Source organism: Natator depressus, chromosome 18 (genome assembly GCF_965152275.1).
Source record: "Natator depressus isolate rNatDep1 chromosome 18, rNatDep2.hap1, whole genome shotgun sequence".
NCBI lineage: Eukaryota > Metazoa > Chordata > Testudines > Cheloniidae > Natator > Natator depressus.
Genome location: NC_134251.1, coordinates 8,879,889 through 8,905,566, shown reverse-complemented (window position 1 = coordinate 8,905,566; position 25,678 = coordinate 8,879,889). Strand labels below are relative to the sequence as shown.

General features: G+C 43.8%; 1 protein-coding gene across 3 annotated transcripts in view; it reads left to right on the top strand.

Moving 5' to 3' along the window:
• The first annotated feature begins 340 nt into the window (after positions 1 to 340).
• The window catches only part of TMCO4 (transmembrane and coiled-coil domains 4), an 81,697-nt gene continuing 56,359 nt past the window's right edge, over positions 341 to 25,678 (top strand). The window contains exons 1-6 of one of the 3 annotated variants that reach the window (XM_074975427.1): positions 341 to 544; positions 1,836 to 1,977; positions 9,612 to 9,796; positions 11,813 to 11,987; positions 17,315 to 17,342; positions 20,196 to 20,328. In XM_074975427.1, coding sequence (XP_074831528.1) covers positions 9,618 to 9,796; positions 11,813 to 11,987; positions 17,315 to 17,342; positions 20,196 to 20,328 — 515 coding nt within the window. In that variant the 5' untranslated portion in view covers positions 341 to 544; positions 1,836 to 1,977; positions 9,612 to 9,617. Of the gene's footprint in view, positions 545 to 1,835; positions 1,978 to 9,611; positions 9,797 to 11,812; positions 11,988 to 17,314; positions 17,343 to 20,195; positions 20,329 to 25,678 lie in introns of those variants that run through there. The other 2 variants (XM_074975426.1, XM_074975428.1) reach the window with 2 other exon arrangements.

Below are 25,678 nucleotides of genomic sequence, written 5' to 3'. Positions count from 1 at the left end.
CCAGGTCTGGCCTGCTTCCGGAGAGCAGCTCAGGCTGGCCGGGAGGATCCTGGCCCAGCTACGTTACAGCGGGGGGGGCACTGAGGTTTCTGGCTCCACATGTACCTGAACCGGAGGGTCCGGCTAGGAGCCCCCTGTTCTAGGCTCTGCAGAGATGGAGCGTTGTGTTGTGATCTCAGGCTACTACGACGGTGTTTAATGGGCTCGGCCCGGCCCTGCCTGTAGCGAGCCCCCCCCGACGACGGCCCGGCCCCACGGCCGAGCGGGAGCTCAGCGTCCAGCCGCCGCTCCCCTCTCCCGTCACGCACTTTGCGTAGCCCTTCCGCTCCCCCGCGCTGGCTACGTGAGGCAGCCGCCGCATTCGCCGTTTGGCCATAGCTCCCCCTACGCGAGCTGCGTAACTCGGGCCCTCTCGGCGTCCCTGAGCCTCGGGGTGGGATTGAGCACCGAGCCCGCCTGAGGAGACGGGAGAGCGGGGAGGCGACGGCATCTTAGCGCGGTGCCGCCCCCTTCCTCCCTGACGGTTTGCGGGCGGAGACGCACGGTAGGACAAGGGACAGGTTGTTTCTGCCTGGATCGGGCCTGGACATGCGTTGAGGGGTCCCCCCAGACCGGGGCCCAGGGGGAGCCCCCCGCACTGGGGTCCCAGCCTGGGGGCTCCCCTCCCGGGGGAAGCGGATCAGGGCGGGGAGTTGCCCTCTCCCGCCCCACCCCCACCCGCGGGGCTCAGGTTCGGATAGGGCTTCGCTGCTCCCCCCCCCCCCCCGGTCCCGATTCACCCTCTTGGAGGAGCGGGGATGCTGGAGCCCGCCCCCCGCGTCTGAGCCCTTTGGGGAACCGTGCACCCTGCTGCCCCCCGATAGTCACCCCAGGGGGCGACAGGGGAGCTGCTGCTGTCGGGAGCAGAGCTGCAGGAGCCTGGACGGGGAGTGTAAAACCTTTTTGGAAAGGGGGGGGGATGGAGAAAATGGGACCCCCACCCCCAGCCTTGCACCCGTTCAGGGGGTGAGAATAGGTCACACACACACACACCCATTTTTTTCATGTTCTGTGTGTATATAAATCTCCTCACTGTATTTTCCACTGTATGCATCCAATGAAGTGAGCTGTAGCTCATGAAAGCTTATGCTCAAATAAATTGGTTAGTCTCTAAGGTGCCATAAGCCCTCCTTTTCTTCCTGCACCCTGGGTGGATCTGGTTTCTGGATCTAATCCTGTGTTTAAGCAATCTTGTCCATCTGGGTGTTTCGGATTCTAGCGATAATAATTGTATTTGCACCGATGCATTCCTCCCGGGCTGATGTCTGTACCCACTCAGAGATCCACCATCTGCTTTACTATATCCCACGGTACGGCTTGACATTTAACCATCTTCATGGTTTACTAAGAAGTGCTTTCTCCCCTAGAATCTACTGAAACACTGCCGCTGCCCGTCACTCTGTCTGGCTCCCTTTGCTACCTTCCCGTTGACACCTTAGAGCAGAACTGTGCGGAGCTTGGTCTCTGCTCCCATCTGATCCTACTCTCCGTTCCTTCTGCCCGTGCCTCATACTTAACCTCTCCCTTTCTATTCATCTGTTAGTGCTTCCCTCCCTGGCCTCCTGTGGCAGGCATCCACTCCTTTTTACCTCCCTCCGCAAAGTAGGTTTCCTTCATGTCAATTTCCTCCCCAGGGAAGTGCTGTGTGTGTTGTTTTGTTTTTGAATATTTTTCTTTGTTTTCTAACATCTTATGGAAAACAATAGTTCCACTTATTTTACTCAAATAAAAAGCTCTCACAGAACTACACAGGAAACACTATCACATATTCATGGATTAATTTATATCCAATTTAGGATCACATATGGGTCCCCTATCCTCTTAAATGTCTCCGGTTGATCCCTGAAAGTGAAATTCACTCCTGTGCAGAGGACCAGCACAAAGCTGAAGATAGATAAATTCAGACTTGGAATAAGGCATACATCTTTAACAAAGAGGGTAATTAATTATTGGAACAATTTACCATGGGATGCGTTACCTAGGGAGGTGGTGGAATCTCCTTCCTTAGAAGTTTTTAAGGTCGGGCTTGACAAAGCCCTGGCTGGGATGATTTAATTGGGGATCGGTCCTGCTTTGAGCAGGGGGTTGGACTAGATATTCTATGATTCTGTATAGTAGATTTTCCATCATTGAAATTTTTAAATCAAGATTAGCCATCTTTCTAAAAACTTGATCTAGCTTGAATAGGCAGTTATAGGCTTGAAACACAGTTCCGTGGGTGAAGTACTCTGGCCTGAGCTATGCATGAGGTCAGACTAGATGATCATAATGGTCCTTTCTGACCTTAAAATCTATGAAAGGTCTATGCACCATGTAAATTCCACTTGATACCTATTCTGAGGGTTTAAATTAGATGTAAGTGTTCATTGGCCTTTTGCTGGCCCTTTGTGCACTCCGAATGCAAAAAAAAGGCCTGATCTAGAGATCAGTGAGCTTTGGATTAGGTCCCAATAAAATAATGCCAATACTGTCAACCCCAAATGGTCAGATTTTGTGAGTCAGGCTGCAAAAATCATGAGTTTGTCTTTAAAATTATGAGTTTTTTAATAAAATATACTTTGGATTGTTTTTATTTGCTTCTTGGTTTTTCGAACCTTTAGGGCTTCTTAGATGTGGGCAGAGTGAAGGGGGAGTACAATGAGATGCGAACAGAGACAACAGGAGCTGAGTTGTACAGAGCCTTGAAGGTGACTTGCTGGGGAAGGCAGTGGAGGGGCGTAATCACTGTCAAGTCTTTAGGTTGCTTTGTGTTTTTAAGCTTTTCTCCGCAACCATGAGTGCTAGCAAAAACTTTTTTTTTTTTTTTTTTTTTTTTTTTTAAAGAAAGCTGAGATTTTCCAGGTACTGTCCTGATTCCAGTACTGTGTGGTTTACATTAAGTATACAGCTCTGCAGTGGAATTCTACATTATATTTGTATGTTTTGTGTCAATGTATAATCCATTCTGAAAAGTAAATATGATTGTGCATAGGTGGACCTAGATTCTGCAGGCACATAAACGATGTGTGACTTGACTTATACGAGTAATCCAGTGGAAGTTAATGAGAGAACTCATGTGCATAAAGCTGCTTATGTTCATAAATGTTTTCAAGATTATGGCCTTAACTGGCTTTTAGAGAGGAAGGATGGTCTAGTGGTTAAGGCACTGACTTGCGAGATCCAGGTTCAATTCCCTGTTCTGCCACAGGCTTCCTGTGAGACCTTGGGCAAATCACTTAGCCTCTCTCTACCTCAGTTTACAGATGAAGATCATGACACTTCCCTGCCACGTAGGGGTGTTGTAAGGATAACAAATACATTAAAAAGGTTGTGAGGAACTTTGAGATCTACTGATGAAATATAAGAGTTAGGTGGTGGTATAGCAAATTACAATCTTCCTCTGGATAAGGTGTTTTTAATGTTGCATTGCATTTTTCTGTCAGCATCTGAAATAACTCTTGTGATTGCTATTTTAAAAGCTGTATAAATTAGAGTTTCCAAAATACCCGTTTGAAGTTCCTTTAATTCATTTGCCCAAACGGCATTTACAGGAATAATAAGGCATTTGTGTGAATTATAAAAACATCCACAGTTACATTAGATAGGATTAAAAAATATAAGGGATACAACCTGCATGCTTGAAAGGATAAAGCCAATCACTAACTGCCTGAGGTTACAAAGACATTTCCCTTAATGGCAGTTTATTCTATAATTGCCCATTTCTGAGGTTTTTTCACTTTCCTCTGAAGCATCCGGGACTGCTGGAAAGAGGGTAGTGGACTAAATGGTCTGTTGGTCTTATACAGTGTGTCAGTCTTTGCATTTCCACATATCCGGATAATAGCTGAGCGATAGAAATCGACAGCAGTGCTTTTGTTTTATCATTGGAAAAGGCATAATTATTCTCTGATCAAAGACATCCATTAACCTTATAGTGCCTTTCCTCCTAAAGACTAGATCAGGAAAACCTAAATAAAATCTCCCTCATTGTATTGACATCAGCAGAGCTCGCTTATGGCCACGTTTCAGGACAGCATCCCAATTTAAGAAAGTGCTCAATCCCATTGAAGTTTACAGCATCTTAAAGTTACAAATGTACTTAAATAGTTTCCTAAATAGAAAGAGGCTTACACACATGGTAAAGTGCTTTTCTGGACTGGGGCCCATGTGATTAAAGATAACTTACATGAATAAGGTTTTGCAGAATCAAGCCCAATTCTAGGCAATCTGGAAGTATTATTTAATGGTCATGAAGAAGAATATATTATCAGGTTGTAATTTTGTATGTTAAATAATCTGCTCCCCTGCTTTGCATTGAATCCATCATATGGTCACATTTCGCTCTGTGTGTCTAATATTGTTTAGTGTATGTCTATTATATCCTAACCTTGCAATTGGATCCATATGGGCAGATCTTTCCTGCCACATAGACCACACTGATTTCAGTGAGTCTCCACGTGGTCAGAAAGTCTGCCCAGGCCAACCGAGTTGCAGGCCTTGAGCCTTATATGCAAACTGGTTGGAATTTCCTCCGTGATCTATACAGCTCTGAATGTGCTGTCAGCTCTTAACAAATAACTCTGTGAGAGAGAATACAGAGGCCCTCAATGCTACTCAGGTATTGTTGTGTGATGCAAGACAGTCCATCCTTCCAGCACCTGAAGTCCTGCATCTTACCTTCTAATCATTCCTGCTCTTTTTTTCCTTGGGGAATGAGACTCAGAAACTAAAAGTTAATTTGTGTCTTCCTTTGCACCAATGCAACCCCACTGTGTCAATGAGATGACTCAGGTGCATTTGAGGGTTCCAAGGATTTAACCCATTCTGCTAGTTGGCAGTTCCAAGTATCTATATTTTAGCATAGGCGCGAATGTGAAGCTAGTATGCCTATGTTTGCTTTTCCACCGGTAGGGAACACTCAAGTATTTTACAGCTGTGGATCTTTAATGTAGGATTATTATTTTACTTTTTAAATAAGATTGCTGAAGTCATTATATAAAATACAGCACCGTTCAAGACAACAAAGGGCACTTTATGTGAAAAGCTGGTGATAAAAATTTCTTTCAAGTGACAGCTCAGATTATGGAAATGCTTTGGACTGCTGGATTACCTTGCTTGAAACAGGTACACCTACTTCAGTGAAACAAGCTGAATATAATCCTCAGGATCTGAGCCTGGCTATGGGACCAATTTACTCTTGTTGGAGTCAGTGGCCTAATACCCAGGCCAAAATTTTCAAACTTAGCACCAAACTAAGTGGCCTGATTTTCAGAGGTGTTGCGCTCCTGCAGTTCCCATTGATGGAGCCCTGCGTGGATACAAAATTTGTATCCACATCCGATCTGTGATCTGCAAACATGGTCCACGGATATCTACGGATTTGCAGGGCTCTACCCATTGATTTCAATAGCAGCAGGATGTGACTGTTTATCAGGTAGGCCAATATGTTGAATTTGTCTAAACCAGATGTTGTTATTCCTGACACTGCACTTCAGAAAATCCAGCTGTTTCTAGGTACCTGTACATACTTAGATACCTAACTGTAGGGACCCAAGTTCGAAAGTTATTGCCCATAATATCACCTCAAAGCTCTGATTTGTGGATGGGAGAACACAAAGAATAGGGCTTCTTAGAACCTTAATAACTTTTCCGGAAACTCCCAACTTTTTTTTTAAGGATCTGTTTGTTGAGTTTTATGGAATAAGGTTACAGACAAAGAAGCTATTGTTGTGTCATTTCTACAGTTGGTTGTATTGATTACACTAGCAGGAAATAAAGATTAGATTGTGCAGGTGACTGTCCTACACACTAGAGTCAAGAATGAGGTAGATCATAAAAAGATTGAAAACAGTGTGCAGAAACTTCCTGGACTAACAGGGGCTCCCCATGTGAAGGAGGGGAGAATGACTTCTAGTAATTGAGGGAGTACACTGAACTTTGTTCAGAATGGGAGCATTCATGTCCCTGGAATGTATATTCAGTCAAAAAATTAGCGGACACACTATATCTGGAATTAAATGTAAAGGTGAAAACACCTACTGGGCAATCCCAGTTTCTGAAGATGGCATTTCTCCCAGGATACTGTCTCTAGACCACGGGCGGGCCTGAGGCCCACATCGGGATTCCGAAATTATATGGAGGGCTGGTTAGGGGAGGCTGTGCCTCCACAAACAACCAGGTGTGGCCCGGCCCCCGCCCCCTAGCCGACCCCCACTGCTTCTCTCCCCCTGACGGCAGTGAGCTGAGGCTGCGGGGGAGGGGGGACAGCAAGGGAGGGGCTGGGGGCTAGCCTCCCGGGTCAGGAGCTCAGGGGCTGGGCAGGAGGGTCCCGCGGGCCGGATGTGGCCCATGGGCCATAGTTTGCCCATCTCTGCTCTAGACCCTGCTCAGCTGCTCCATTTTTGGTGTCAGCCTATGTACGGTAGGTACCCTATAAATGTTACTCCCCACACCCTTCTAGTGGCTGGCAGGGAGAAGGAGCGTTTTGTCTCTTCAGAGACACCTGGATGCTATCTCCACCCCCTGGAATCTGTCATCCTTAGGGTTTCCTGCAATACCAAGCATCATAGTATCCTAAGAGCCGCTCAGGACAGTTAGATCTGTATTAAATTCTCCAGAAGTTGCTAGTTTGGGTCCTTTTGCTGGCCAAGGAAATCTTCTCTCTCGCTGGGAGCAAGTGGATTTTTTCAGTCATGTCTCTGTTATAATAATATGCTCACGTCTGCAAGTCTGTAGGGCTGATAACAGAAGTGCCAAGCTATGGTTTGCAAGAACTGCTGGCACTTGAAATACGAGATTTCATGGCAACAATTTATTGAATAAGTTGGAGTCAGGATGACACTTTAGGGGGATCAGACTCTAGCTAATGCTGTAAAATAGATTTCTTTACCCAAAAGTAGAGCTTTGTGATTAGCCACATGATATGAAGTGTGCAGCTTTTGCTAAGCCTTGCACTAAATGGTGTGAGTGCAGTGGAGATCTGCAGGTCACATGTCCACATTTGAAAGACATGGCCAAACACACGGCCTGTCGTACAGACGACAAGCTGCCTGAACTGATACATCAGCAGCATACGAGGAAAAGGACGTGAGTCAGTGAGACAAATAGGGACTCTTTTATCATTTGAGATGTCATAGAAAACTGTTAGCGAGCAGGGAAGGTCTAGCTCCCTTCTTTAGAGTTACAGCTTAACCTAGCAAGTGCTGACTTGTTGCCGACCCAAACGTCACATGCCCAAGATGGAACCTCACCCAAGGCCAGCAATGGAGCTGAGGAGTCCGCTCGATCCCTTGGGAAGCATGTTTCAGCGCCTGCCCTTCTCAGTCCATACAGCGAATTAGGGCAGTTTTATTATTTTGTTCTTTCATGGACTTTGGGTTCCTGAGTTGTGTTGTTTTCATGGGAACACACTGAGATACCTCAGACCTGCATGGTCGAGTCACAGAACCGGGAGATGCATATGGGAGGGGCCTCTGTTCCCAGAAAGACGGGTGCATGAGTCATGCCGATTGCCAGCTCTGGAAGAGAGCGATGGATTTTCATGGAATTTAAACAGTAGCAATTGCATAGGATAGGACTTGAACTTGCATATTTCTAAAATAACTTCAAGGCAATTCTGAATCAGGAGGAGCCCTCTTCCCCCTTTGCAGACAAACCCAGGCTGCCTTGGGATACTGATTGATGAAAGATTATTTTTAAACAGAGAGTTTAAGGTCCGAAGGGACCATCAGATCATCTAGTCAGACCGGTCTATCACAGGCCTCTAATATTACCCAGCCACCCACACTCTAAACCCAACATCTGGAATTAGACCAAAGTACTACGGCCCTCAAGAGACTAAGCTGTTGTGTGCCACAGGCAGAGAATAGGATGTACCGAGGTGCACCACTACCTGAGGCCCCTGCGGTGGCAGAGAATCAGTTAGGTGAGATGTACCGATATGGTCCTAGCAAATGACCCCCAAGGTCACTGCCCTGGGGGAAAATTTCTTCCCAACCCCACCCGTTGTGATCGGTCCCATTCTGCACTCCTTTATGAGAAATTGTCATATGGATGCTGTCTGTGCACATCTGCCCCCTCTGAAATTCCTGGTCTGATTAATACCAGCCACAGCAGCCTGCCTTAAAGCTTGCTCTGGCCCACTTAGATCCTCACCCAATGCCTGGTAAAGTCACTGGGAGTCTCTCCGTTGACTCCAGTGAGCTTCGAATGAGGCCTTTCATGCCTTGCCCGGCACACACAATGTGATGCACACCTAGAGGTAACATTTTTCACACCTTGATTGGCACACCTAGCCGCAGGTAGCACCCGGCTAGGAATTTAAGCGCATGCCTAACTTTAACCATGTGAGCAGTCCCAGGCAGGAATACAACTTTCTTGCCAAATCAGGGCCCTAATGCCTTGTTTGGTGGTTTAAAAGCCTATTTGCCTATATGAACCCACCCTTTTACCATTGTGAAATGCCCTAAATGTTTGAAAATCTACACCACTCTGATTTCCTTTGTTCTGGTTACTGCCAAAATTATTAGCCTCTTTTCTCTAGCAGCATAGATGTGCCGAAAGCATTACAGTAGCAAAGTTGCATATATCAAAACAGAACAAAAGTTCCTGCTACCACAAATCTTACAAACTCTGATCCTGAAATCACCGCTGATGAAATTGGTAGCAGAACCCCCATCAACTTAATTGGGTGCGGGATTGGATCTTAAAAGCAAAAATAGATATGTTATGATTAACATATATAGCACACAATGGGGGTTGTATAATCAACAAACATAGGCATTGTGGAACAGGTGGGTGGGAGAATTGGGGGTAATAGATGGGGGATTTGAAAGAGGAGCAAGGAGAATATAGGAGGAAATTTATCCCTGTGCAGAGGGCCAGCGCAAGACTGTGCAGCACTTAGGTCCTATTTTGAGGAAACATGTACTGGGAAGTTGAACCAAGCAGACTTGAGTTGGCCGTGGACAAAGGATGCAAAGTGAGCAGTGGAGAGGGAGCCTTGAGCATAGTATAGGAAGCAGGATGGGATGTAGAAAATCCAGTAATCGCAATAGGAAAGTCCGTTAGAAAGCAAAAGTTTTCCGTTTAATCAGGCTGCTTCTGAGCTGAACTTTCTTCCCTGAATAAAATGCTTCCAGCATAATGAACAGAGGGGTGATTTGGTTTTGGGGTGGCGTGGGTGTATAAATTCCCAGACTGCAATAAATTAGTCATTGTGATAAGTGGCAGTGCTTTTATACTAATGTTAATTTAGTGGTTTGCATGTGTGAGGCATATGCTTCATTAGTATTCAGTGAGCCCAAATCCTTTGCAGCTTGAAGTGGATTTCTGATCTGTTGTGTAAGTGTAAATAATTAACTGTATTGTGGAAACACTTGATAATCGTTGAAGGTGAAGACCAGGTGAAGCCTGAAGCCACCAGGAGTATGTTTTGTACAATATCACACCATTGGGTAAACACACAAGGCTGCCCTTGGCAAACTCAATGATAGACAGAGCCAGGAAGTACAATCACTGGAAAGGAAAATCTATCAGTCACTTTCCTCACTGCTTTCAAATACCATTGTTTTTTCGTTATTTTGAAATGGCAGGTGAGAATGGCTGAGGAACAGAAGTGGAGCAGGTGGGCTTGGAGACGACTCAGGATGGCTGAAGAGACGGATGCAAAGGAGCCATGTGAGCTTGTGGGCAAACAGCTGGGTGAACCAGGAAGGTTTGCATACGCAGCTCTCTGTGGGATATCTCTGGCTTACTTGTTTCCTGAAAAGGAGCAAAGGTAGGATGGTGCACAAAGCAGATTTTGTGCAGTAGCTGAGGCAGATTCTGATAACAAGCCAATCAAGTGCGTGGGATAGATTAGATTATATAGAAAAAGAGCGCCAAACTGCCACTAGTGGCTGCATGAGGCTGTCCTTCCAAAGGTCAAGGAAGAGGACTCTGAAGCATGCCATAGGGGCAGGCTGGTTTAATCAGAGGGTTTAGACCAGATCCTTTGAGGTGCTGAAGTTTATGGGAATTGAGGTTCCACCCAGGATCAGATCCTTTGTTTCTGACGGTACATCCCTGATTTAGGAAGGGCCTGAGCTTACAGAAAAAAGCTTTCACTTGGGAAAGCTCACAAGAAAGCGTGCAGAAGTTTGTCATGTCCAAGATAACAGGGGCCTGTATTTTTTCTGATCAAAGAGGTTGCATTTACCTGGACCCTGCAAAAGGCCTATAGATCTTCTCAAAATGAAGAAAATGTGCATCAGCTGGGCATCCATGAAAGAGATTTTGGGTAGAATTTTTGGAAGTGCCCAAGTGACTTGGGCTCTTAAATCTCAAGGCTTATCTGCACTGGGAAATGTACTGTCATAACTGTGCTACTATGGTTATACTGCTATAATTATAGGTGTAACGCCTAGTGTGGACACTCTTATTATAAGCATGTGCGCATGGGGCGGTATACCTGTAGAAACTACAGCACTATAATTATGCCTGTACATTTCCCCACATAGACAAGCCCTAAGGCATTTAATGAGACTTAGGCTCCTAAATCTCTTTTGAAAATGGGACAATGGCACAAGTCACGTTGGCACTTCTGAGAATTTAACCTTTTCTCCTTACAGTGTCAAATACACCGTACAACTGTGAATAAAACATGGAAACAAATTTTCCCTTAACCTCCTGGACTATCAGGCTGCCTCAGTTGTGTCTTCAGATCCTGGGTCAGGACAGTGGGCATTGCATTCTGGTGGTACAGAGACAGAAGTTAACTATTCTTTCTTCCCTGCAAGCATATATATATATATATCTCACACACACACCCTTATCTTCCAGAATGTCAATATAGAGCTTACACAAGTCAGAAGCATTTCTCTACATTTGATGCCTAGACAATGTTCATTTCTGGCAGGGAAGAAAATTAGGGGCTTGATTTATGTTTTCAGCTGTTTTAAACGCATTTTCTCTGTAATTCCTACAGTCAGAGCCTCTGAAATGTAACAGTATTATTCGTATAAGTCTGTGCTTCCATAGCACATTGGAACAGTAAGGAGAGATATATGGCCTAAGACTGATATTAGGAGTGTTCTTGGTTATTTTCTTGACCATATTTACTTTCCTTTACATCTAAAATTTCCTTGTGCTTCACTGCAGAGTGAGTCTCTTAACACTGCTCATGCCAAGCCCCAGGCCTACAAAGGGTAATGGTACTGTCCACTCCAGACTGCCTCCTTGCCTACACAACAGGCTGATCATGTTCAGATATTCTGCTGACTTTTCATTGGTGGTTTGATTTTTGTGTGAACAACTAGAGATCTTTAGAAGTTGAAAGTAAGGCCTGGTGAAAGGCCAAGAAAAACCAGTCAAGATCTCTAAAGTGCTTTACACGCATTACATTATATCTTGCACCACCTTTGTGAAGAATCCAAGTGTTATGATCCCCTAAAACAGAGAGGGGCACAGACAGGTTAAGTGACTTGTCCTAGGTGACACGAAAGAGCCAGGATTACAATGCTAGTGCTAACTTGTAGTCCTGCACTGTAATATACAGACCACACTGTCACCTTTAAACAGCAACGTAAAACACTCGCTTGACAGCTCAGGACATTTTTTATACCCCTAAGAATTTTTTTTCTTTGTTTTCACCGTCTTTCTTTAATAAACTGAAGCGGAGAAGCTGAAGGCTAAGGCTGTTCCTTGAATGCCTTTTAATCAGTGTTTGAACTCCTACCTAGCATCTAAAAGGAAGGTGACTTAGGAAAGAGGAAATGATGAATGTTTGACTCGTATTGCTTGTGTTGTCATGCAGCTCCTTTAGGATGGAGTTCATTGAAGGCTTGGTGAAATGGCTGGAGCTGTCAGATGCCGTCTTGCCTGCCATGACTGCGTTCACCAGTGGTTTGGGTGGTGAGGGCGCAGAAACCTTTGCTCAGATTTTACTGAAGGATCCTGTCTTGGCAAATAATCCAGTCATCATTACACAAGTAAGTTCATCCCTTCCCCTCTTCCATTTGGCTTGTGCATAAAGGCCTTGTCAGAGCTGCCTGTCTGTTGTTGAAATTCTCTTTCTGTAGTATTGGGCATAGTAAATCCTAATTCTATATGTATTTAAAACATCAGGTTACCTTCTGTTTTAAAAAAAAAAAAGGGACGGGGAGATAGAGTGACTGACTTTCCACTCTTCTATTCATTCATCCGTCCATCCATTCCTATAGTGTGTGAGTCCTAGACATCTGACCTGGCTAGATTCCACTGAATAAGTGTTGCCTAGAGTCTTTGATGTACACCACCCAGTGCATAAAGCCCTTCCTTCTAATGGGAGAACTATTAACCCTTTCACTGCTCCCATTCTACTGCTGCTCTGTTCTCCTCCTCCCCATCTGCATTTGACTGAAATCAGTGGAACACTTAAGGCAGGTCTACACTTAAAAAGCTGCAGCTGTGCTTGCACTTTAGTGAAGATGCAACTTTGCCGCCAGGAGAGCTTCTCCCATTGGCATAGTTAATCCGCCTCTGCAACATAGTTATACCGATGCAAGTTTGTAGTGTAGACCTGGCCTGAGACATGATGGGCCTGATTCTCATTTACAGTGAGTCCCCTTTACTCAGCTCAGGCAGTGTAAAGGGTCATAACGTAAACATACATACCTACTTTAAGGCTATGTCCACACTACAGCCTGTGTCAGCGTAACTTATGTCGCTCGGGGGTGTACAACAGAGACTCTGTTTGAATGTCCAGGGACTTTGTGTCTTTGGTTCGAAGAGAACAGTAGAATATAGGAGTCTTAGCAACTGATTCTCTCGGTGATTCTGAGACAAGGTTTAGAGTAGTTGTATTTCTCACTGGAAGAACAGCTGAACTTCTTGAAATAGCTCACATGAGGAATTATATAGGGAAAAGATCACTGTATGTTGATGCCCCCGAGACTTTTTCTGACGTAACTGGCAAAACACTTTGGTGGGTGGGAACCGCCACATATTCAAACTGAGATCAGCGTTTTCTTGTGACTCGAAGGTAAACAACCTAAGAGACAGACCTTTGACTGCTTTTATCCAGCCATTCTGTTCTTTCCTGTTGTCTCTGTATCCTGCATGTACTCACTTCACTTTTCAGAGTAGCAGCCGTGTTAGTCTGTATCCACAAAAAGAAAAGAAGTACTTGTGGCACCTTAGTCGCTAAGGTGCCACAAGTACTCCTTTTCTTTTCACTTTACTTTTGTGATTTATTTGATTGAGTTCTGATAACCATAGACTTCTGGAATTCAGTGACAAGTTCCTGTTAGTGCTATGGAGCGTGCTTTTTTAGGATTGTTGCTTGATAATTGTTGTGCAATGATGCCAAAGGGATGATGCCTGAAGGCAGGTGGCCGAGTAGTCTATGGGGATGTACAGAAGTACTTCTTTTTACCTTCTGTTGCACATTGGGCACAGTCTGCCCAGGGCTGAGATTTTCTTTTCTTTGTTGTGAAGTGGCAGGGAGGACTGAACATAAGTCATATCTTGACGTTTGTAAAGACACATTCTTGTGGATATTACAGATTAAAAGCCATCTTCCACTGTCTGTTCTGAATGCTGTATTTTTCTCCCCGTTGTAATTTTCTTACACTTCTGCTTTTAAATTCCCAACCCTCTGATGTCTGTCCCCATTCCTTGAATCTGAGAGGACAGAGGCCAATTCTTATCAATGTCGTTAGCATTCTTCCCCATCTTCACAGCGTATTTTAAACAGAATCTGTCGATTGAGTGAAATCTTGAGGATTATGGGTATTATTTATGTTCATTTCGGGTGACTAATGCAGTTGAGTGTTGGTATGCTGAATCTTTTAAGGACAGTTAGCTCTGGCAAGAAAGACAGCAGCAATACTATGAATGGAGATTACTTTGCACACACAAAGCAGCTCGGTAAAAATAAACCTTCAGTGAAAACTAGTAAACTCTCTCTTGGAATGTGTTCAAATAATCTTTTTGTTGTAAGGAACTTAAAGTTGCTAGTAAACTTTTTAGAGAGAGAGTTATTAAAAGTGACCTGAAGAAAGGGCAAAATTGAGCTTGTCCCCTTTTTTATTTCTTTTTGGTATGTAAAGAAGAGCTGAAAGCTTGTTACTCCTGCTTGACTTTTGGCTTAGAAATATCTAAAATATCTGGTTTACACTGTTTTTCTTCAAGGGACCTCCCTTGGGTGACCCTGAAATGTGGATTAGAAGCTCTCTGTTGTTGGGGAAAGAGTGTTGACTCTTTAACAAAACAACTTCTCTTCCTGCTGTTTGTTGGGTTTTTGGGTTAAATAAGTATTAACAAAAATATACAAAATCCAAAGAGTCTGAATAAAAATCACTTCCCTTTCTCCATTGGGTTTTTCACAAGTTTGGTATCTGTGGTGTCACAAAACTACTAGTTCTCTAGTTCAGTGGCTCTCAAGCAGGGGTGCATGTACCCCTGGGGGTATGCAGAGATCTTCCAAGGGGGTACATCAACTCATCTAGATATTTGCCTAGTTTTACAACAAGCTACATAAAAAGCACTAGCGAAGTCCGTATAAACTAAGATTTCATACAGACAATGACTTGTTTATACTGTTCTATATACTGTACACTGAAATGTAAGTACAATATTTATATTCCAATTGATCTATTTAATAATTATATGGTAAAAATAAGAAAGGAATTTTTCAATAATAGTGTGCTATGACACTTTTGTACTTTTATGTCTGATATTGTAAGCAAGTAGTTTTTAAGTGAGATGAAATTTGCGGGCATGCAAGACAAATCAGACTCCTGCAATGGGTACAGTAGTCTAGAAAGGTTGAGAACCACTGCTTTAGTGGTCTATAGAGTTTTACAGGAGAAGCAGGACGTGAATTTCAAATCTAAAAAACAAGCAGTTAGAAGACTGTTTAAAAGAGCCCCTTATGCCAACTTCATACATCATAAAGAAGCAAACAAGGGCACAAAGCCAATTTCATTTTCTTTTGTAGATCATCTTAACACAACTGCTGCTGAGAAGGGGAGAGAAAGAACAGACTATTATTTTTGAGCTAAACTAATCAATACTTGTTTTGTTCCAGTTGACAGCACACACAAGTGTAGTTCAAAGTCTGAGACAAATAGAAACAGGTGGGCACACCTATAGCATCTGATATAAGCATTAGCCCCAGTTTGTCACTCAGTCAGTCGGAATATCTGCACCCACCTTTCAGCTTTTGAGACCTGCTTCAATCCGCTAAACTCACAGGCCGACCGTTTCAAAAATGAGTGCCGGGAGTTAAGCTCTATATTTAGCCACCTAAATAAGTGGCCTTAGTTTAAAAAACGCTGAGCCTCCTACAACTCCCATGGAAGCCACTTTTGCCAATTGAATGTGCTTCCCATCTAGGTCAAACCTATCAAGAATTGTTCTCTCGCAACAATCACCCCAAGGGTTTGCTGCCCAAGTCCTTCTCTTTTCTGGGTCAGCAGGTAACATCCACTTAGAAGTGATGGCTGGGAACAATGTCCATCATTCACTTAAATTAGGTGTAAAGATTTTAAAGTAAATTGACGCCTGTTTGCCTGTTCTTCTGTGAAAGACTTTCCCCCAGTCTGTTTATTCCTGCAGGGGTGGCAGAACAGGGAAACACTGGGGTGGCTCCACTCCTAGATAAACTCATGCGTGTCTGGGGTAGGGGGGAGGCAAGAGCATGACCCAGAGGGGTTAGAGTGGCCACTTTGGGGTCCGGGATTAGGCTGGGGAGCAGGGAGCGGGACCTTGTGGGTCTGGTACATCTCAAAAACAGGTATGAACACTGGGGATCCTCCTTCCCAGCCTAGAGCCAGCTGCCCTTCCCCTCCACCAAGTCTCAGTACCTCCCGTCACTCCCTTCTTATCCCTCAGCCCTCCCTATTTGCAAGAAGCTCCTTCCCCCATCTGTATTCATGTAATTGATTTGCACATCTGAATTATACAGCAGAACCTTCTCCAACTGGGAATAATATTAGAGTCCAGGGAGTTACATTGGGTTTGGGAGTATCTATATTTTCCTCCTCTTGCATTAGCAATTGGCTAAGAGCAGCTCACTCACCATTTCAGATTTCCTATACTCGGGGATGGAAAGAGGGTTGGAAGAGTTTCTAGAATGCAAATTATGCTTAGGCACAGTGGGACTAATAATCATAAACTCCCTGGCAGCATCCTGGTTCTGCAGCATCCTGGTTCTTCAGCTGTGCTCCTCATTTCCAAAGAGATTCCAGGATTTTCCCTACAAAAATGCACGTCTGGCTTTTCTTCACAATTTCTTCCTGGTAGGCGAGAGAGAGGCATGTCAACTGAATCAGTGCTGTATGCTGTGTGCACACAACCTTAAACATTGTGAGTGATGAAACAAAAGGAGAACGCAGTAATAACAACAGCACTTTGTCCTTCGTTAGCACCCTCCATCTAAGCTCATAATTAATCCTCACAGCCTATATGTGAAAGGCCTGTATTATTCTGTCCGTTTTCCAGATGGGGAAACTGAGGCCCAGATAAATTAAATTCAAACATCTTTAAAAGTGACCATTAATTCTGGTGCTCAGCCTGAGGGTATGTCTACACTGCAATTAAACACCCGCCACTGGACTGTGTCAACTGACTGAGGATCACAGGGCTCGGGCTAAGGGACTGTTTGATTGTGTTGTAGATGTTCGGGCTCAGGCTGGAGCCCGAGCTCTGGAGCCCAAGCCCAAAAGTCTACACCACAATTAAACAGCCATGTGTTTTTAACTGCTGTGTAAACCTACCCTGAGAGACCTGGTTTTTCAGAGAAGCTGAGCACCCTTAGCTACCATTGACTTCAGCTAGACCTATGGAAGCTCAGGACTTCTGAAAACCAGGCCTAATGTGCTCCAGTTTAGGCACCCAAAACTTGGAGACCTCTGTTGAAAATCTGGTCCTAAGTGAGTTGACCAAAGTCACACAGCATGTCTGTGGCAGAGACAGAACCCACATCTCCAGATTCACAAGCCCTGTATAATTGGTTGGTGCAATCTGATGGCGATATGATCATCTGTGATAAATTTACACACTGTTCCTTTATACATAAGTGAATTGTTCTACCATTTACGGGTGACTGTTTCTGCCCAATTACATATAGCATGGTATGCATACCTTTGTGTTTAAAGCATCTGGCTTTGATATATATTGTTTTACTGAAATGATCCACCATGGCTTCTCATATTCATATACGGACATGCTGCAATCATTCAGTTATAGTGTATGTCTAATTCATTATTTTATTTAAGATTTTTGGGTAAAATGCCATCAAAATTTAACTTACTTGTTTCATATTTTGTTTTAGGATCTTGTGTCCTTCTCTCTTAAGGATGGTGAGTGTTCTAATTTGTTTTTAACGAGCTTTTATAATATAGACTTATTGACATCACATACTGTATAACAAAATCTTATTCCAAAGGTGACTCTACCATCCCAACTATTATAATGTTGTTTCCATTCTTTTAATGTCAGCAGCACACTGTTTCCTTGCTTTTAACTTCAAGAAAACCAATTTTTGTTCTGTAATATAAATGTTTAATAGTAACCTACAGTTAATGAATCTGTCCTGCTTGGTGATCTCCTTATCTCACTCTAACCTACAAACTTCTTTCCATCATGGTTTAACATGCAAATGTGTCCTGTGTCAGAAAAGTTCTGATGCTAAATAATTTAAATGATTTATTTTTCAAAGAGGCTTATGAAATTTAGGTACCCAACTCCCACTGAAAGTCAATCAGGCCATTTTGAAAATCTCCGGCTAAACTATTTGTTCTGCAGGTTACTTTAAGTACTGGTGGCCTTTCCAGGGAATAAATTCTTGATCTCCTGTGAAGCCTATTTTGAACAAATGATAATATTTTTGTTTTCTTTCACAAGCGAATGTTTTGTTTTAATCCAGGAGGTGGATTAAATTACTGGAATGATATAAAGACTGCCTAACTATAGCAAAGTCTTCATTTCAGATCAATGGCTGCACTTTGCAACTGTGTTTTCAATTCACCTTTGCACAGGACTGAAGTTAATTTATTGTTGTTAAACCTCATCCACCTCAGGAGAAAGTGGCTTTTTTTCATTGGCTTTCTCAGTTTATTTTTAATGGAAAACTGGAACGTTAGGCAGCTATTACAATAAAGGTTTCTACATCCCTCTGAAATAATACGAAGTAGTATTTTCATGGCTTTGCCTCGCAAGTTTATTTATCCCTGTGCTGGAAAAGCAGAAACCAAGCTGTGAGTTAGCAGAGAGGCAGGATGGCGCCATGATTCTGGCACTAGCCTGAGACTTCGGTTCAATTCTCTGCTCTGCTACAGACTTCTTGTGTAACCTCAGCAAGTCACTTAGGCCCAGATCCTCAAAAATGTTAGGTATCTCATCCCAGTGAATCCCAGGTCAGGCAACTGAGCCAGTGTAACTACAGATGCGGTCATTGCTCATAACTCGGGCACTACCAAATTCACAACCATGAAAAACGCTTCAAGGACTGTGAAATCTGGTCTCCCCACATGAAATCTGGTCTTTTGTGTGCTTTTACCCTATACTATACCAATTTCACGGGGGAGACCAAAGTTTCTCAGATTGGGGGTCCTGACCCAAAAGGGAGTTGCAGGGGGTCACAGGGTTATTGTAGGGGGGATTGTGGTATTGCCACTTTTACTTCTGCGCTGCCTTCAGAGCTGGGCCGCTGGAGAGTGGCGGCTGTTGGCCAGGCGCCCAGCTCTGAAGGCAGCGCCCTGCAAGCAGCAGTGCAGAAGTAATGGTAGCAGTACCACAACCCCCCTAAAATAACCTTGTGACCCCCACCCCAACGCCTTTTTGGGTCAGGACCCCTACAATTACAGCGCTGTGAAATTTCAGATTTAAATAGCTGAAATCATGAAATTTACTATTTTTACAATCTTATGACCATGAAATTGACCAGAATGGACTGTGAATTTGGTAGGGCCCTGTTCATAACATTATCCAGCCTTTAGTCTTTCTGTGCCTTGGGTTCCCATCTGTGAAATGGGGCTACTAATTCTTCCTTGCCTTACAAGAATATTGTGAGAATAAATACATTAAAGACTGTGACATGCTCAGATCCTATAGTGATTGGTGTTAGATAAATACCTAATCTAAACAGATAGCACTTCACAGGTAGTGGTTAACCTATCTCCATATCCGGTCTCTCACAGACTTGCTAGATGTTTCAAGCTGGTATCTTCACACGCACATCCTTAAAATGCAATGCCATCTTTCATGCCAGAGTGCATCCAGAATACGTTATGAAAACAAGAGAACAATGCTGTGGAGATGTGCACAGGACAAGGAGTAGATCTGGCACAAAATGTTTAAAATCTAATCTGCTTAAAATATCTTTTTCTTTAGGGCTCCTGCTTCCTAGCCCCAGAGTAACTCTTTTTACCACTGAATGCTGTCAGATTGCGTTGTCCATTCCTTCAGCTCATGCAGTGAAGAATAAGTGCAAACAGCTGTCAGCAATGTACATATACCAAAGCTAGCTTGTAGCTGGATCTGTTTTTATTATTAAACTCCAGTCTCCCTGTTATAACAAATGAGAAGCACCGAATTTAAAGCTTATATCTGGAGGGGCATTTAAACAAGGTAATAAATCTTGCGTTGTCACTTAGATGTTGGGAGCTGCCTCATTTTCCCCACAAGTCTATTTCACATTGTTTTTGGCACTGGTCTTGCAGCAGCCTCTCCCTCCTGGGAATGAAGTTATGACTCACCTCTCCACAATTGCCAGTGCTTCCTTACTGTGAGAGGGTGACAAGAGGTCCTAAACAACTCCTGCAGTGAAAGGGGTGGAGATTCTTTTGCCACGTAGGCACTCGCCTATTATAGTAAATCTCTGCGGACAGTGAGGAGTTTTGTGGGCAAGGAATACTTCACGATAACATGACTTAGGTGGGCACGTAGGTCCTGATCCTCAGCTGTTGTAAATCAGCCCAGGTCCATTGACTTCAATGGAGCTAATGAATTCACAGTCCTGTGCTTTACCATGTTCTGATTGGTGAAACCTCATTTCTCCCAAATCCATGGATATGCTGGCATGAACTGAAAGGATAGACAATGCTATCTCAGTACTGTATAAACAGTCACCACCCAGAGCAGAGTGCAACATTTTGCTATTTGATCTGATCTGATTAAAATTGATCGATTCCCTGTGTTTCCATCTATTTAAGGCTATTACGATGCCCGAGCGAGGGTGCTGATCTGCCATGTCACTTGGCTGCTGAGAATCCCTTTAGAGGAGCTGGAAGTCTTGGAGGAGTCCCTACTTGAGAGCCTGAAGGAGCAGAAGGAGGAAGCGTCAGAGTAAGAGTGTTTGTAATAGAGCTTTGCGTCGGCTATGGGTTTACAACAGGCTCTTCTCCCAGCATGTAAGCTCACCGTGAATTGCCTGCATTTTAGTCCCTTCTCTGACACTCCCTCCTGTGACCCTAAGCTAGTCAATTATGGATTGATTTTTTTCAGAGGTGTTCATAGGTCCAGTTGATATGAGTTGGAGCTGTGAATGCTCAGCGTTCTGAAAATATGGGCACTGAGGACAAACCCTGCAAGATGCTGAAGGCCACCCAGCGCCTCCCAGGATTGGGTCCTTACCTCTCTGCCATCCTTACTTAAAGTGTGTAGCACCCTGGTCTTTGGTTATTTCAACTGGAATACTCTCTAGTAAGGTCCTAATGAGTATAAGTAAAGGTGGAAGAGTGAGGCCCCAAAGTAAGTGCTATGTATTATTCAATCCCACTCTAATCCCCATCTCTACAGTAATGCCTCTGCCACTATGATGTTACTACAAACTTTTAGCTTCAGTTCCTCAGCTGGTGACTTCAGTGGAGCCACCCTGGTTTACACCAGCTAAGGATCTGGGACTGGGTTTAGAAAGGTGTTTAGGTGCCTACAAATGCAAATAGGTGCCTGGTGAGATTTGACTTCAATGGGAGTTAGGCGCTAATCAGTTTAGGCACTTCTGTAAATCTTGCTAGACACCTATCTGCATCTTTAGGTGCCCAAATACCTTTGTAAATCTGGCCCTTTGGTCTTAATATTTAAGATAATTCATTTCACCCTCATAATAAGAACCTTCATTATGAAACTGCCAAAGCAATAGCGCCCTTGGATTGTGCTGGCTTGGGGATAGAGTGGACAGTACTTTAGTTGTCATGCAGAGGGAGCCGTGGGAGGCTCAGCAATGTGGTGAATGGTAAGTGTGTTTTAATTCACTTGCAGGAGATCTGCGTAAACACAACAAGTTTATTAGCTTAATCTAATCAAGTGCTAATAAACGCATTAATCAGTCTCGGTGACCCCGTGTTGTTCAGATGTCGCCGTGGGTTTTCTGAACAGCTTGTCTCACGAACTTCTCGTTAATGACTTTATTGTAAAAATGAGTAGTCCAAATAATCTCAAAGGTTGTGAATGGCTGAGCAGGATGGGGTTTTACTGGAATCCAGGAGCAAGGGTCACTATTGATAGATTTTTTTTTTTGTACTGCGGCTGGTAGAAATGGACTCAGTCTCAGGCACGAGTGTGTGAGAATGCACATAGTGAGGGTGACATTTTTTTATTAGTTTGCAAAGTTCTTTACCCTTCGAGATGGTATTACAACAATGGGTCATTATATTTTGTTCAGACTGGAGCTCAGTTCCTGGGGTCTGATCCTTAGAGGAACCACAACCTAACCCAATGGATGTTGCACGTGTGCATGACTTCTTAGGCCAGCTTTGTGTGCAGAATTTCATTATATACTTTAGAAGCTTTGCTTTGAAAACTTTCCTTTAGGCGCTAACAACCAGATCATAAGGAAGAGGAGCCTTAAGCATTATTTGTGGGGGAGCGGATGGCTTAAGAGATTGGAAATTGGGATTTGGAGTCTCTCGAGTTCACCTCTTAGTCATTGGTTCAAATCCAGCTATGGTCAGTCAGAATCAGACGTTGTTACTATTTGAAGCTTTTTGGCTAGCAGTCTATGTGAAACAATCTGGTGCCCAGATAACAAAAACTATTACCACAATTGGTCCCCTCGTTGGCAGTCTCAACAGAGAGGCCCCAGAGACTAAATAAACGAATGTGGAAACTGAGCACAACATTCATTCCTAAAGATGGTCCCTCCAGGTCTGGGCTGAGGAATATTGGCAAGGGACAGGGTGAGGAAAATGGCATTTAGAGTGTCCTACCTGGGCTTTCGATAAATAGAAAATATATTTGCTAGCACTCAGGAAGAGGACTACATCGCTTTGCTATGCATCGAAATGAGAAGCTGTTTGGTACATCTCTTCATTTGGATATATTCCGAGGGATCCTTTTTGGTCAACCTCAGCTCAGATATCGCCGGTCTTTCAAAGATTCCTTCTACCCTGAGTTAGCAGGAGGGCACGCCTTGGCTGCAGTGGGCCTTACAATATGGAACTTACTTCTGACTGGCATCAGTCTTAGCCCATTCCTCATGCTTTTCAACAGCTAAAGGCTTCTTCTCCCCAAAGTGTGCTTTGGTATCTCCACAGTCAGCCCCATATTTATAGTCTTTCCTTCACCCCTGTCTTTTTTTCCCCCATGTCAGGTTTCCTCCTCTCTGTCCTGGTGTAGTCACTTTGGCCTTTGACCCACTATCTGCCTAGTTGTTTTGATGGTATTTTAAGCACTCTGCCCTGGTCTTGTTGTGATGATGATGATGGTTATTTCTGTTGTGCTCTTACGCTGCCATTCACTGATCCTGTCATTGAGTCAGATTGCCCCCAGAGATCCAAGCATGGGTGTCTCTTCCCACCCACTCCCTGTACATGAATTCAGCTACCACTACGTCAGTGCCCACAGAGGGCTCTTTGCAACATTGGAACTTAGCAGGGAGTAGGTGGCCCTATGTTGGTGGTGAGTAGGGCTAGGTGAGGGGTGGAAAATACAAAGTCATCCCCCACTCTAGCCTCACAGAGTTTCCTAGGAAAAGGAGTCCAGCATGAGGTTGCACTGCTTCTGCCTTTTAAAGGGGTTCCCTAGGACAGCCCTTGCCAGCCAAGACGTTGGCAGCCTCTCCATATGCATTTTTACCCTGTACTTGTAACACAAAAGATTTGCTCCTGTATCTTCTGATGCAGAAACTTTCGCATGTGGCCCAGTGCATGCACAATTAGATTTTCAATATATGGGCATCTGTGACATACCCAGGGCACAGTTTAGAGTAACGAGTAGCTGTGTCACCCCGCCCTCTTACCTGGGGTGCGCTTTACACTGCTTTGCTGCTGTAGCCTCCGGTCTGGACTGCTCACCAACAGCTTCCAGCAGGTCACTCCCAGCTATGTGTGTGTGCTGCAGCCAGCCACACCTTGGCTCTTACCAGCCTAGGTTAAACTGCAGGGTGACCCCAGGACACTCCCAGTCTTAGATTTCCTCCCAGATATGTATGTCCTGTACTGCCCAGCCTTCTCCTGGACAATACAAGTACGTTAAGTCCATTGTTTCTTGAAGGTGATAATATGACAGCTTATTAATTCAAGTAGTTCTTCAGACACTTCAGTTTAAACACACTGGATTAGATAAAACAGAAAAACAAGTTTATTAACTACAAAGAGAGATTTTAAGTGAATACAAGTAATGAGGCATAAAAGTCAGAAATGGCTACAAGAAAAATAAAGATAAAACTGAGCTAATGCCTAACTTAACAAACTATGTTAAATTCAAAGCAGAGTTTCTCACCAGTCTTACTGGCCAAACTTCTTAGGCAAGGACCTCTTCTCCTGTTGAATGTTCCTTTGTCCCTTCTCATGCCATGAAATGATGGACAGAAAGAGAGGAGCGGATGCCTTGGGACATTTATTCCTCCTTTTTATGGTGTCAGTACCCCTCTTGAAAAACATTTCTAGCTGAGATTCAGGAGACAGAGTAGCTATAGGTAAGTCTGTTCCTTGCTGGTTTTCCTACCTGTTTGAACTCCCATTGTCTCCCTTCCTGCTTGATGACTCTGTTTACTGCTTAAATGCACATTAAGCAGAGCACACGTTCTTTTGACAGACCTGCTTGTCAACCTCAGATTGGAGCATATGTTAATAACAGCATACAGGGAAATCTTATAACTTCACATACAATGTTTCCATACACATTTTATCAGGACAATATTGACTAGCAAATTGAGTCTTCAAATGACACCTTACAAGACATATCTTGAACAAACATTATTTCAGTAGTGTGTAGGGAATGGATAAAGGGGTAGATTCTGTCACAGCATCTACATAACAGTGTTCCAAATATTTAAATCACTGTTATTGGTATCTGACATGACAGATGTGAACTTCTGTGTTGTTGCATGGAGCACTAAATATTGTCTTAGGAGAAACTGAAAAGTGTGACAAGTTATATATCAGTTGCATAATAAAATCTACTTACATCCTTTCATCATCAAGGTCAGGCTTGACAAAGCCCTGGCTGGGATGATTTAGTCGGGGATCGGTCCTGCTTTGAGCAAGGGGTTGGACTGGATGACCTCCTGAGGTCCCTTCCAACCCTGATATTCTATGATCACTGGAGAATGAGCTATAATTCTACTTATAAAATCTGACTGAAACAGTTTATGGTACAGGAGAAGTAGTTGCAAATCTGAAGTCACTGAGGGCATAGAATAACCAAACATAGGCAGGTAATTACCCGTGTGGAAACAACAGCCTTATAACCCAACTATAAACCATAAAGTACAAGCTACTGTAAAGGCAGTGTGAAATACCAGTAATGTAGGAGCTTTCAAAGGCAGTGGGTGCCTGCTGTAACCAGGCTGCAATGAAGGTTAAAGTTCTGCTGATGATAGTTTTATGATATTGTATTTATAGACAGGATTTAGCCGCCAACTATCCCTGAACCCAGATACCTCAAGCCCTCATTACCAAGCGTGAGAGCCGGCCAGCTGTGTTCCTGTTCTCTTGATGTCCTTCAATTTCTGGTTAGGGAAACAAGAGGGAGATGTGCCTCTCTGCTTTGTAGAAGATCTGCTGGTACCACCAACAATTCTACTCTTTTCCATCCTCTGATGATAAAGCGTGGCATGGATAATTTCAGACAACGACAAAAGCCTTGCAAGCAGAAGATCATACAAACACCTGTGATGATGGACCATTTAAGGTCCTGCATTAAAAAGGGCAGCTGTAACTCTTGAGCAGCTTCCCAATCTGTCCCCAGTAAAATCTTAGCATGTTCATTCATCCGCACGGGAGCAAATACCATCTAGAACCACTAAGACTGAAGGAGTTCCGTTAGGCAGTGAAGGTTCCAGTCCTGTAGGAGAAGGTACACTACCGCAGGAGAATATAAGCAAATGTTACCTTGGAATAGGGCACAGGAATATTCTCAGGAAATGTCGATGCTAGTTAGCAAAAATAATGGAATATTAAATGTCTTGTGTTCAGGGCCGTGACCTGGCGGGGGGAGATCTGCGCTCCTCTCCTGACTCTGACTTACTGTGTGCCCTTACACAAGTCACTTCCCCATCTATAAAATGGGGGTAAAATCTACTTGCCTTTGTAAAGTGCGAAGAGATCCTCAGGTGACTGACACTGTCAAAGTGCAAAGGAGTAGTCTTATCATTCCGTGATAATGCTACCCTCTTCAGACACTTCTGTAACTTGTAAACTCTTTGGGGCAAGGACCGTCTTTTTATTCTGGGTTTTTTACAGTGCCTAGTACA